Here is a 13570-nt window from a genome sequence, read left to right as displayed (position 1 = left end):
CAAAATACGGCAAGGGGGGGGGATTTATTGTGTTAACTAGGAACTTTGAGAGAAACAACCGACCACTTTTATCTAATTTCGTCTATTTTTACTGAAAACAAGGATGACAACATCCATAAAAGCGAAGCTCAACAAATCATCAAAATATCTACAAAATCAAATTTAAATAGACGTATGGACTTTCTGGTAATATATTTGTTTTGTATTTCATTGTACAATACAATGCAGTGGTACAGACGGAAAGCATTTCTTTCTTGCAGTGACATTTTTTTTATATTAATTTGGAATTACTATATTATTAAGCTTATCAAAGGAAGGGATAGAAAAATTGCTTAAAAATCAGGAATTCAACAACAAATGAATCTTCTACAAAGTATATGGTGAAAAAAAAAAAAATTACCCTTTCTGTACCTAGATAAATAATTGGTTGAAAAATTTGGATCAGTTTGAAAACAAAAATATGTAGGTAGACCAATAAAAGTAACAAGATAATTAAGCCAATGAATTAAAGAACTTAGTTATAAAACTTTTTTTGCTAGTGTAATTTACAGTCATCTCTCTCACTCCCCAAATCGTCATTGTCCTCTCCAACAAGGTATTTGTGATACTAGTTTCTTCGTACAAAGCCTTTAAGAGAGAGTGGATGAGGTCAGAAAAAAAACTATAGACTAAAACCATCCCAAAATATCTGTAAGGCTTTCCTGATAAGAACAGTACATTTGAACCAGTAATTTTCAGACCAAAAATCCTTGTTACTTTATATCTTAGGATAGGATATGATGTTTTTAATAGTACTAAAAGTTGTTATTTTTAGTTTTTTTTTAAAAAAAGAAAGTTTTAAGGATAAATTAATGTATAAAAAAGTAAATAATAAAACAAAAACAAGTAAAAATAAAAAGCAATTAGTTACAGACATATGGCATCCAAAAAACTACTTTGCCTCCAATATTTTTACCGATAAAAATATTTCTAAAGCATTTCTAAAATGGCTCATTAATGAATATTATTTAATGGAACGTAAGATAAAATTGCTGGCAGTTTTCCTCAAAGTACCAATGCGAGCAGAACTCCCCTTATCTCCCTTATCTCCTTCTGATGGGGGGAGGGGGTCGTGTGTTATTGATTTTCTGTAGAATAGGTTAGGTTCCCCAATAGGGTTTTAGCATACCCATTATCTTCAATAGTTATCAAAGAGAAGGAGAGAGGAAGTTCTGTGCTTGCAATTGTTTTTATTCGGGATCCATATCAACACAACCATTTTTGAAAAAGGGGATCATTTTCTTTAGCGTATTTTTCGTAAAGTTGTGTGAAACCGTTTAGTTAACTGCGCTTATTAAGTCAAGCTATTCTTAATTATGACCAAATGTATTTGTAAATATATATAAAATGGCCATAATTAGGAACAGTTTAACTTAAGAAGCGCATTATAAATTGTTACACACAACTTCAAGGAAAAGACGCTAAAAAATAACCTACAGTGTTTTGTTTTACCTGAAAAATTTTATTTCTAAAAGCGTAGGCACCATCGTGATTTGCAGCTTCTTTGCCAGAAACTCTGAACAAAAATGTTTATATTTTTTTAGGAAGCCTTCGAAATATATGAATTTATGATTATGAGTTAGGAGTCTTAAAAAAGTATTATTTTTTTTTAAAAAATAGCCTAAATCCATTCTAGAAACTAAATGAAGATATCATAAATGAAGAACTCAATCGCTTTACTGTTTATAGAGGTCTTAAGGGACACAAAAAAAACTCAACCTAGCATCTAGGGGCTCTGTATTCGAAGGGGAAGAAAGGGGATGGAAAAGAGCTTATAACCATCTATAGACTGAAATCTTGAAATAAAATAGCCTGAAACCATCTCAGGCCCTATATGAAGCTTTCCAAAATAGAAGAACCTAACCGTTTATGTATTTATTAAGATCTTATGCTTAAGATAAAAAATTCTTACTACTTTAAACAATATGATATACGTCATCCTTTTTTAAAACTTTTTGGAAGATTTCTTTTCAAAAAACGTTTTTCATACTCTATAATGATAATATTTCTTTTGTACAATTAATGAATGGTCCTCCTTTGTTATAATTAAATACAGTTTAACATTAGCAAAACGTTTGATGTAAGTCTCAAGTGTCATTCTACTAATGAATGAAAATAAGTATATTTGGCTTCTTTCATATTTTAGAATCTTTCCTTTTTCCTATTTAACAATCTATTAACTATCTATATATCTAAAAATCTAACTATCTATCTAAATAACTGACAAGTGACTATACACTATGCAGCTATCTAACTATTAATCTATCTCAATAGATTATCCGCCTTTCATTATTTTTCATTTGGTTTTGATAGTGTATGATTTACACTATAGCTGTGATTTAATTTTTATGATATATTTTCACAATTTGAATATTTTTGCATAATTCTTAATGCTTTTTTCATACATGTTGTTGCTTTCTTTTACAGATGCGATTGATAATAAAGATTTTTTCTTTGAAATATATTTCGTTATGAAACAGCAGTAGTTACTAATTTAAATGGTTGAGATAGATTTATAACTGTTGAAAGTGTATCCTAATATATCTCCAACTATCTATCTAAATAGCTACATAACTATCTATTTATCCGCCTATATTTTACATAAATATCTATCTATCTCATCATATAACTATCTATATAACTTCCTATATATTATTTTACCTATCTATTTATCTACTTACTTGTTATGTCCTGCAACGCCAGGAATGAACTGTACAGGTTCTATAACATTACTATCAATTGTGTGAAGTCTTTCTCACTGTCCGTCTGTCTTAATGGGTGTCTATATGTCTGGCTATCTGCCTATCTAACCAACTATCTATCTGCCTACCTGTTATGTCCTGGAACGCCAGGAAGGAACTGTGTAGGTTCTATAACATTACTAATTGAATGAAGTCTTTTTCACTGTCTGTCTGTCTTAATGGGTGTCTATATGTCTGACTATTTGTCTATCTATCTAACTATCTATCTGCTAACCTGTTATGTCCTGGAACGCCAGGAATGAACTGAACAGGTTCTATAACATTGTTATCAATTTTATGAAGTCCTTCTCACTGTCTGTATTTCTTAATGGGTGTCTATCTGTCCGGCTCTCTGTCTATCCATCCAACTATCTGCTAACCTGTTATGTCCTGGAACGCCAGGAATGAACTGAACAGGTTCTATAACATTGCTATCAATTGTTTGAAGTCTTTTTCGCACCACTCTGTCCTCACTCGAACTGAAAAAAAGATTAACTATTAAAAAATATATTTTTCGGATTAACATATTTATTTCTAAGACCTTGATTGTGTATCCTAAACTGCAAATAAATTGGTCTAAACTTTCTTTTCTGGGAAGCTTACTAACTGTCTTGTAATGGTGAATAGCTATTTTCCTTAACTCTTTCGCTCTTTAGGACCAATATATCAGTTCAATGATATGGAGAAATAATAATCGTTCAAATTAACAAGGTCTTAACACGCAGACAAAAAAATTACTACTTTATATTATAGAATGCAATGAAACAAGTTATAAAAAATTTATGAATATAAAATTATTTGTTTATGCAAACAAATCAATATATTTGTATAAAAATAGAATAGTCTAATATAAAAGTCAACGTGATACTCTAAATACGTCAACTGTTTACTTTTTGTCATAATTCTTAAGGGATAAGACAATGGACGATAAATTGATATACATCCTCCATAATAATAAACAAAAACTCACCTAATTAGTATTTTTTTAAATAAGTTTGGAACCAACGAATCAAAATTCAATAAAAAAATACCTAAAGTTTTAGAGCCAACGAATAAGATAACGTGGTTATAAAACTTTGGGTACCAGTGTAATTTTATACTAGGTTTTAAGTGGTACAGTAATGGATACATTAAATTCGTTCCTGCAAGGTATTAAAGTGGTAGGTAAATATTTTCAAATTTCAATATTTGACACCCTCTGGCCGCACGTTTATGCAGGTATTTTCATATATTTTACCTTGTTTATCATAAATAAATTAATACAGAACCATTTATAAATATTTCCAATTTTGAACAGGAAGGAATTGGATTATGGGCTGTTTATTACACTAGTCCCAAAAGTTTTACAATAACATTTTCTTAATCGTTGGCTTTACAACTTTGGGGACTTTTGAATTTTGATGGGTTGGTTTATTCATTAAGTTGAGTGTTCAAACGTTTCAACCAATAAATGTGATCTAAGAAAGAGGGAATTTTACGCATCATTATTGGGGATGTGCCTTAGTTTATCATCCATTGTCTTATCCCTTTAGATCCCTGGCTGAAAATTTATAAAAATGTAGAAAAAGAACAAGGATGACAACATCCATTTAAGCAAGGAACAGCAAATTGAATCATCACAGCATAACCTGAATAAGAACTAGTTAAAGCCCATTGCTTGTGAAGTATCTATTCAATGACAAGTCTTTGCACAAATCTGGTTACCAGAATTATTTTTAACCTCACGGATCTTAGGGGATAAGACAATGAAAAATGAATTGATTTCCCCAATGATGCTGAACAAAATTCTGTAAACTAAAGTTTAGGATGAAAAGTTTTAAAAATGCAAGTTTTAACCAACTGATCAAGATTTAATAAAAGCTTCCAAAAAATAAGGACTTTAAATAAATCTTAACCAAGGTATACTTAATGCATATTTCTACAGAAACAAAAGTTGATATGAACGCTTTTATTATAATTACTTTCTATTTACTTTTATTTATTTAAGAATATTGCTTTATGCAGTCTTGTTTGAATACACTATAGCACAGTAAGAGAGGAAGGAACTGTATAATGGCTCCCTAATTCGCTATAAACTTTAGGAACTTATTACTTATTTAATTGCATCAGACTAACAGTGTATTTTACCAATAATTAAAATGAACAAATTACTGTATGGTGTCCAAAGTTTAATAAACAGACCTAAAATACTTTGGGCACCTATTAATTCTAGATTTGTGGGTAAAAACTTTCTACTACTAATTATTAACCATAGAAGGAGTTAATTTGTCTATTATTATTGGGGAAGTACACCAACATTCATCCAATGTCTAATCCCTTGCTACCCCTGAGTATAGTAGATCAGAGAGAGAGGGGACAATGGGCTGTTTATTACACTAGTTCCCAAAGTTTTATTGTAACGCTTTCTTATTCGTTGGCCTATCAACTATAAAGACATTAATGAATATAGATTTTTTGAGACACAAAGTTGATTTTAAAATGTTTCAACTACTAATTTCAATCTACAGAAATGGTAATTTTGTGTATCATCATTGGGGATGTACATCAATTTATCGGACATTGTCTTATTCCTTGCTGCCCCTGAGCAGAGTAGATATTGAATATTGATGCCGGCACTAATGAAAGTAATGAATAAATATTTAATGATTAGTAATACTCTTCAGTATTTACTGCAACATTACAGCTTTTTTTGCTGCATTTCGGGTAAGGAATATAGGGAACAAGAATGGTAAAAAAGTGGTAATTTTTTAACAGACTAGAACGTTTTGGTTTTCAATGTTTTAAGAAGGGGAAAAAAATCTTCGAATTAATGTTTGTTTCATTGTTTTTTTTTAATGTAATTCAATGATTTTTAATGTCAATATTGAAAACAAATCCTCCAGTAATGTTATTGCGAATCTACTTATTGCTCCATGTAAGAATGTTTTTTTGTTTGTAGTATTTCTCAGTCGCAATACTTTCACACAATTTACCCTTGGTTGTGTAAGAAGGGAGATAATTGGGTGGTTTGTATACTTAATAGTAACGTATATAAGATCAGTGCAACCCTTACCCTAAGCTCCTCTCAAGAAAGCGTCATTCATTACGGTGGCGGCTTAATTTGGGACACCTGCCATACACCGTGAGGGTTAGGTAATAAAGAGTAGCTCCCTTGAGCCAGCGGTTGGAGTTTGAGCTGGTCATGATGGCTAGCACAAAAAGTGTCTTGTCCTACTCCATTAATACATAGCTCCAAACACAAAGAAACTATGGCTGCAGACATACACCCAATGCACCCTCTCCCAATTCTGTAACATACTTCCTTGTGTAGCTTGGTAGTAAAAGTAAGGATAAAGTAAGGGCTGTAAGATACATGGTTTATCTTTATACTAAAGTAACAGGATGTCTCTGTGTTTGTGTGTCTGTGTGTTTGTACCGAAGGATCTTGCTAACCGCTGAACCGATCGGGTTCTCCTTAATAGGGTAGCTTTTCATAGGTCCCGGGAAGGTTTATAACTATTTTGGGGGAGGGTACCACCACCCTCCCAAGAGAAATCACAATAAAATCGAAAAAAAGTTTAAATATTCCCGCCGCATAGTGTCGCTAGCGTAGTGGCGCTGCGTAGAGACATGAATTTAACAGCTGATTTAACATAGACAAATTATTTCTCAAATTAGATATTTAAAATAAAAATTAAAAAAATTTTAATGCCACTAGAGGCCTTCAGAGGCGTAGCTGCTAGTCTTTCCCTAAACTATTACACAGTTATTTTTAAATAATTGATTCCTATGGCTATATCCCTGATTTCTTTATCCGCAGAGTAGAAGTTGTTATGGGTATAAATTGTAAAGAACCCCTCCAACCTCTTAATTAAATTATTTACCCCCCACAACCCATAAAACCGTATTGCTTTGGGAATTGCAGCTTTTTTTTAGTAGCGATGCTACTCTATAATTAATTTTGTCGGTCTGTAACGCTGAAGGGGAAATGTGAATTTTTCAATTGCTATTTAATGACTGTAAATTTTTTTGTGAAGATACCCATGTCCAAAGAGCATCCAGTACACAACTTACTTTGTCTGTCGGTCCGTCGGTCATGCTACAAAAGACATATAAAGCATTCGCTTTTTTGTTTCTCTATCAATCTTAAATCTTCAATTCTTTTTATTTTTAGATGACCAACATACATTTTCTCTCTATAATACCTATAATTTAGCCATTTGTCTATTTGTCTGATTTTTTGTGCTTTGCTACTTATGGATGTTATGATCCTTTTACTGCACACAACTGCAGTTTCTTAATTAAAATGTTGGTGTATGTTTGCTAATAAACTCTGACAAGAATAAAAACTTTGTTGCAAGGAGCATAGAACCACAGAAACCACCCAAAAATAATTTTGAAAAAAGGTAAAAATAAGAGGGGGAGGCTATTTTTTTAGTTGTTTATTTATTTTCTTAGGTTGGTAAGGTTAGGTTTTATTGGGTACTGAGTGGTCTTCGCTGGATTAGGCATATGAATTTCAATTTACCTCAAAATAAAGGGGATATAAGTTCTTGATAGGCACTTTTGCAAAAGACTGACGGTCTAACATTCAAACATAAAATTAATTTGTTAAACGAATAATAAAAGTTTAACGCTAAAAAAAATAGGAATGTGTATACTTTTTTATATATTATTATTGATCTACTTGTTTTGTTAAGTTAAAAGGTAAACAGGCGTTGCTAAGGCTCATCAGCCGCTTATAAGCTGTACAAAATCCGCAAAAATTAAACAGTTCAGTTAAGGGAGGAAGGGGACATTGGACTGTAAATTAAACTGGCACCAAAAGTTTTATAACCTCATTATCTTCGTGGCTCAAACCATAGGCGTCCAAGGGGGGGGGGGTAATGGGGCGATTACCCCCCCCCCCAAACGATTTTTTTTCATTATTACCCCCCCCCAAACAATTTTGGGGGGGTAAATACCCCCCCCAAAAATAAAAAATCTCTAATAAAAAAAAATTTTGCGCGCTTCGCGCGCATTTTTAATACTATATATTTAATAAAATTTAAATTACCCCCCCCAAAAATTTTACCCCGGGGGCTAATTTTGGGGGGTTAAACTAAATTTACCCCTGCCAACAGATTTCAGGGGGGGTAATTACCCCCCCAAGCAAATTTTACCCCCGGGGTGCATAACTTTATTATCATTGGCATATCCCTTAAAAGCCCTGGTTTTTTTATAACATATGCGCGGCTGACGATCCCTGACTCGCGTAAACACTTTAAAATATTAATATTATGTTGTGTCCCAACTCTACACTTTATCATACTATCACACATCTCAAGGGATAAGACAATGGAGTATAAATTAATGTACATTCCAAAAAATAAACAAAATTATTGGAAACATGTCGTTAGACCTATGGGATCTAAAGGGATTAGACAATGACCGATAAATCGATGTACATCCCTAATGATGTCATACAAAATTACCAATTCTGTACCGTAAAATTATGGGTTGAAACGTTTAAACACTCAACCTAGTAAACCAACGAGTCCCCAAAGTTGTTAAACGAACGAATAAGAAAACTTTATTATAAAACTTTGGGGACTTGTGCAATTATTTTTTTTTGCTATTTCCCTATTCATACATCCATGTTAAATATATTGATGGAGAGGCGACATTGTTTTTTCCTGTCAAACTGAAATTTAATACATTAACTGTGTGTGTCGATATATTACTATCAACAAGGATGACGGCATTTAGAACAGTGAAGCTCTAAAATCATATGATTAGACAAATGAGCATTAACAGATCAGATAAACAGGATAATTTTTTTTGTAGTGAAAGTTCCTACGGTTTTAAAATCGAAACCAACTATTATAGGAATTATCATGCAAAGTTTGACCTCGATAGAACAATTCCAAAATGATCAAAACACTGATTCTCTAAAAATGGGGACTCTAGAACTGAGGTTTGGCATTTGCACTTTGAAAATTGGACTGAACAGTTCAAAAGTTATATTTCGTAGTTTCAAAATTTGAATTAAACTCTTTGATAAAGTCTAAAATACACAAATTCCAAAATACCTCAATTTACAATTTTAGTCTGAACAATACCTAATAAAATATTTTTTGGTGTAGGGGGTTATTTTTTTTATGTCCTATTACTCTTTAAAAGGGTGGAGATATCCTCCCTTAAATAGTTATAAATAAATCTTTACTAGACCTAGTAGATTATTCAATACAGAGAAACACTTAATCGATTCAGCGGTTAGCGAGATTCTTTTTTACAGACAGACAGATAAACATCCTGTACCTTGAAAATAAGGATATAACATGCAAATTGTCAATAATGCAGATAAACTCTGGGTTGGAGGGAGGGGACATTGGTCTGAAAATTACGCTGGTACCCAAAGTTTACCTTAGTTGCTAGCTCTGAAACATTGGGTACTGCTATTAAAAATTGATTGGTTGGTTCCAAACTAGTGGTGTCCAATCATTTCAAATAAAGATTTTATCAATCGAAGGGTTAATTTGTTTATCATAATTGGGGCTTTATATCAATTATAGCTCATTGTCTTATCCCTTTAGATCCCTGAGAAAAATTGGAAAAGAAATATTTTCCTGCTAAAGCTTTTAATGGCAGCAATTAGAAATCTGTAATTCTAAACCCTCCTTTCATTTGCTGTGTTTCTATAATGTACATTGTAAACATTAGCAAATATATTCTGTACAAATTGTCTATAATACGATACACTACATGATTTTTCAGTATAGCTTTGAACCCGTTGTAATCCATCGGATATTGATCGGTTTGAAAGCCGTATTGGAAACATATGTTATTACCTTGAGTCTTGAACTTTGGAGTTTTGGTGAGAATATGTAAATATCAGACATACAAATACCAGTCCCAGGATACCTAGATAGATAGATAGTTAGTTAGGACACCTAGATAGATAGATAGTTAGTTAGCATACCTAGATAGATAGATAGTTAGTTAGGACACCTAGATAGATAGATAGTTAGTTAGCATACCTAGATAGATAGATAGTTAGTTAGGACATCTAGATAGATAGATAGTTAGTTAGGACACCTAGATAGATAGATAGTTAGTTAGGACACCTAGATAGATAGATAGTTAGTTAGGACACCTAGATAGATAGATAGATAGTTAGGATACCTAGATAAATAAGGTAGGCAGTAAAAATATATAAACATATTAGATAGTGGAGATAGATTAGATAGATGAAAAAGTAAAGTATTTTAGTTGTTAAGTAACAAAAGTAAAATATGATCATTAAATAAATATTTGTTAAAATAAATTGTATATAACAGTTGTTAAATCAATTGCATATACGAAATAGAATTAAAGGGGGGGGGGGGTAATTAGTTTAGGGGATTTACATCCACTTGGAAATTTTAGGAGTTGTGTCAAACCAACATGTAAAAAAATTCAGGATGGGTAAATGATTCTAGGGCCAAGAGGTATAATTTTTTTTCCAATTTACCCATCCCTAACCTCCCAAATAAATCAAAAGCCCCCCCCCCCCCTTTATAAGTATGTCAACTTTTATAGGGGGTTGATTTCCCCCCATACTAAATTTATTTAGACGCCCTTGAAAAAGTAAAGTATTTTATTGATTATATGTATATTATTGCAAAAATGAATACAAAGCAGCTTTTAATATTTATAACTTATATTTATAGTTTTTTCAATCATTTTAAATATATTCTATTTTCAACCTTATTTTTCATGTAAGCCAACGAATATAAATTTCTGGTTATAAAACTGTGGATACCAGCATAATTCAGAGTCCAATGTCCCATCCCTCCAAGACTCTACTGGGTCAAGCAAAAAGTGCATTACCGACCAATAAATCAAGATCAACCTAACTAACCATGAAATTGTGCGATATTCCCCAAAATCTTCAAAAAATACGCTGTTTCCCTGAAAGTGCCAATTAATCACTAACCCCCGCCCCCTCCCTTCCATCCTTTTTAAAAATAAAGGGGGGGGGGGGCAGGAATGGGTATTTTTCGTTTAATTACAATTTATTTTAGGTTAGGTTAGGTTATATTTCAATTTGGTAGCCATGCAGAGTTAGGACTAGAGACCCTCGCAGTGGTTTAGTTTATAGATAACCTACTCTCCCCCCCCCCCCCTACGAACTTATTTCATTTTTTCCAAAATAAGAAGTGGGGGTTACAGTGCTCGACTAGACACTTTGAGGGAAACCACCGAAAATGGCAAAACTAAGTATATTTGAATATACTTGAAAAGATTTATTACGCTACAGGGGATAATCAATATTGGGCCAGCTCATATTCAGGAATATATGGGAAGGTTGTTGGAATTCAAACTATTCATATTTAATTTTTGTTCATTTGTATAGAGCTGGTAAGCTTTCCAAATTGTGCCTAACTGTTACAGGAATCATCATATAGCTATAGTACCTAATCCATATAACCCTTAAAAAGATCTCACGCTTGACTGAGGAAAACAACCCATCCCCCCATTCCTGATAGGGTCTCATGCTTGACTGAAGAAATCAACCGTTAAGCAGTCGTCAGCAAAACTGGGCTAGCTAGTGTGGTCAACACAGTGGGAAAAAAGACGGTCAGAATAGCAGATTTTAAAAATTTAGGATATTTTGGAATATTTTTAAAAGGATGTGTTTCTGGCTATCCGTCTGTTCAATGTTGTATGTCTGTAGCTTAGGATCTCAATAATAAAGTGAAGCTTATTATAGGTCTAAGGAAAGTTTATAACAAAAAATTTAAAAAAATACCCCCCGAAATTTTTTTAATTTTTTTCAAACTACTATAGAATTAGTTTCAAAATATATAAACATATTTTATAGTAAGAGGGATAAAGTTTGTAAAATCCCCTTAGAAACTATAAATCTTGTAATATTAACGACCTCCCATCAGGGATAGGATATTGGAATATAAATTACTCTAGTACCCAAAGTTTTACAAACACGTTATCTTATTCGAAGCCTCAAAAATTTAGGTATTTTTATTGAATTTTAAAAAATAAATTTTAGCTAGTATTGTCCACTTTTTAATTAATTTAAGTATAGTTAATGTTGTTTATCATGATTATATCCAATGGATGAAAGATTAATTTATCATCCATTGTCCTATCCCTTTATCCCTGGTGGAAAACGATTATTTATGCAATACCTGGCGTTCTTAATAACAGAAAAAATCATTAAGCTATTTTGTTTTTAGAAAGTTTACAGATTTAAAAATATTTTTTAGCTTCTATGTGATACTTAACTACGTCAATTTTGTTATAAAAACGCGGCAATAACAAGCTAAAATAAATCGAACCAGCCCCCCCCCCCCCTTCACTCATTATATTGAAACAAATTGAAAATTTGGTCCTAGGACAAACGCACGAGTTCCAAACGTCGGAGTGGACAAACGTCGGAGTTGAAACTTAACCTAACCTAACTTATTTTTAACTATCTTGTGGGTTTTAAAATGCCCAACCCCTGGGGCTTATTTGTATATTCATATCTTAACCTAACCTAACCTGTACAGTGTACAGAAATACTTGATTAAATTGATATTTTAACACTCCGACGTTTGGTATTCCTGCTTTTGTCCTGGAACGGAAAGTTTGACAATTATTTTCTTATGCCCAACACCTCCGAGGGAGGCATGACCCTGTGGGGCTGCTACCCAGTACCCAAAAAAACCCTATCCCTACCTGACACAAAATTGAAACAGCGTATAGTGTCTAATAAAAATCTCGTCATACAATACAAATGACCAATGATAAGAAGCTTTACTGTAAAGGGGAACTTTACAGACAGACAAGAAGACAGACAGATAGACATCCTGTTACTTTTATATAAGCATTTGAAAAATGAAAAAAAAACTTACTCCAAAAAGTAACCCTCCTTCGGATTAACTTTAGCATAGAGATCATTATGTCGGCTGATTTTTTTTCTTTAATTTTTTTCACTCGTTCATTGCTTCAAAAACAAGTTTATTTTGAATATTTCTGATTTTTTTCGCTCATTAACCAATCATAAAACTGATGGTTTCACATTTTCACACATTATTTCTGAAAAATATTAGCAATTAATTTAGTTTTGGCAGATTTTTACATATAAATTAGGCGATTTTCTGACACTTTTTATTGAGAAAATTAATACGTTTTTTTATTATTTTATTTAATTTTGACTATAATCTTACTAGTATATATTCTATATAAGGAGGGGGGGGGGGGGGGGTAATGCAACCATCTCGTAATCAATGATTAAACGGCACTTAGAATTCGAATTTTGATCTAAAATTTTTCATGAGTAATCCTTGGTAGGTCTATTTTTCCTAAATCAAACAAAAAGTTGAAAAAGAAACAGCTGGCGGCTTAGCCGTTTAGCCGTTTAGTGCAAATTCATCATCAATTACGTAGGAATCAACTTTTTAAAACACATTTTTGGTTTAATTCATGTTAAATGATAGCAATAACCATTTTTTTTAAAATTTCTAGTACCAACAGCTACCGGCTAGAACCGTTTGATAAGGTTTTTGAGCGACAAAAAGTATTATGTGGAGATAGGTTTCGTGACTAATTTGCTCTTAAGTTAGCCGTTACTTTTCCAACTTTTTGTTCGATTTAGGGAAAATAGACCTACCAAGGATTATTCATGCAAAATTTCTGATCAAAATTCGAATTCTAAGTGCCATTTAATCATTGATTACGATTTGGTTGTATTAAGTCCCCCCCCCCCCCCTTAGTTGAGTTTGAACAATTATTTCATAGGTAATCACCCCCCCCCCCCTTATTTCTATTTTCTAAAGAACATCTGG

The 13570-nt window shown here is 32.5% G+C and overlaps 1 protein-coding gene across 4 annotated transcripts in view; it reads right to left on the bottom strand.

Moving 5' to 3' along the window:
* The window catches only part of LOC145304626 (hexosaminidase D), an 88682-nt gene extending 75825 nt beyond the window's left edge, over positions 1 to 12857 (bottom strand). For 3 of the 4 annotated variants that reach the window (XM_080146550.1, XM_080146549.1, XM_080146551.1), the window contains exons 1-4: positions 12638 to 12856; positions 9590 to 9662; positions 3161 to 3259; positions 1492 to 1555 (exon numbers count right to left, since the gene is read on the bottom strand). In XM_080146550.1, coding sequence (XP_080002676.1) covers positions 1492 to 1555; positions 3161 to 3259; positions 9590 to 9662; positions 12638 to 12683 — 282 coding nt within the window. In that variant the 5' untranslated portion in view covers positions 12684 to 12856. Of the gene's footprint in view, positions 1 to 1491; positions 1556 to 3160; positions 3260 to 9589; positions 9663 to 12637 lie in introns of all 4 variants that reach the window. The other variant, XM_080146548.1, reaches the window with a different exon arrangement.
* Between the last annotated feature and the right edge of the window lie 713 nt (positions 12858 to 13570).

This window comes from Acartia tonsa, chromosome 13, assembly GCF_053477335.1.
Source record: "Acartia tonsa isolate MP-2025a chromosome 13, ASM5347733v1, whole genome shotgun sequence".
NCBI lineage: Eukaryota > Metazoa > Arthropoda > Copepoda > Calanoida > Acartiidae > Acartia > Acartia tonsa.
The sequence above is the reverse complement of the archived record's forward strand: the minus strand, read 5'-3'. Positions and strand labels throughout refer to the sequence as shown.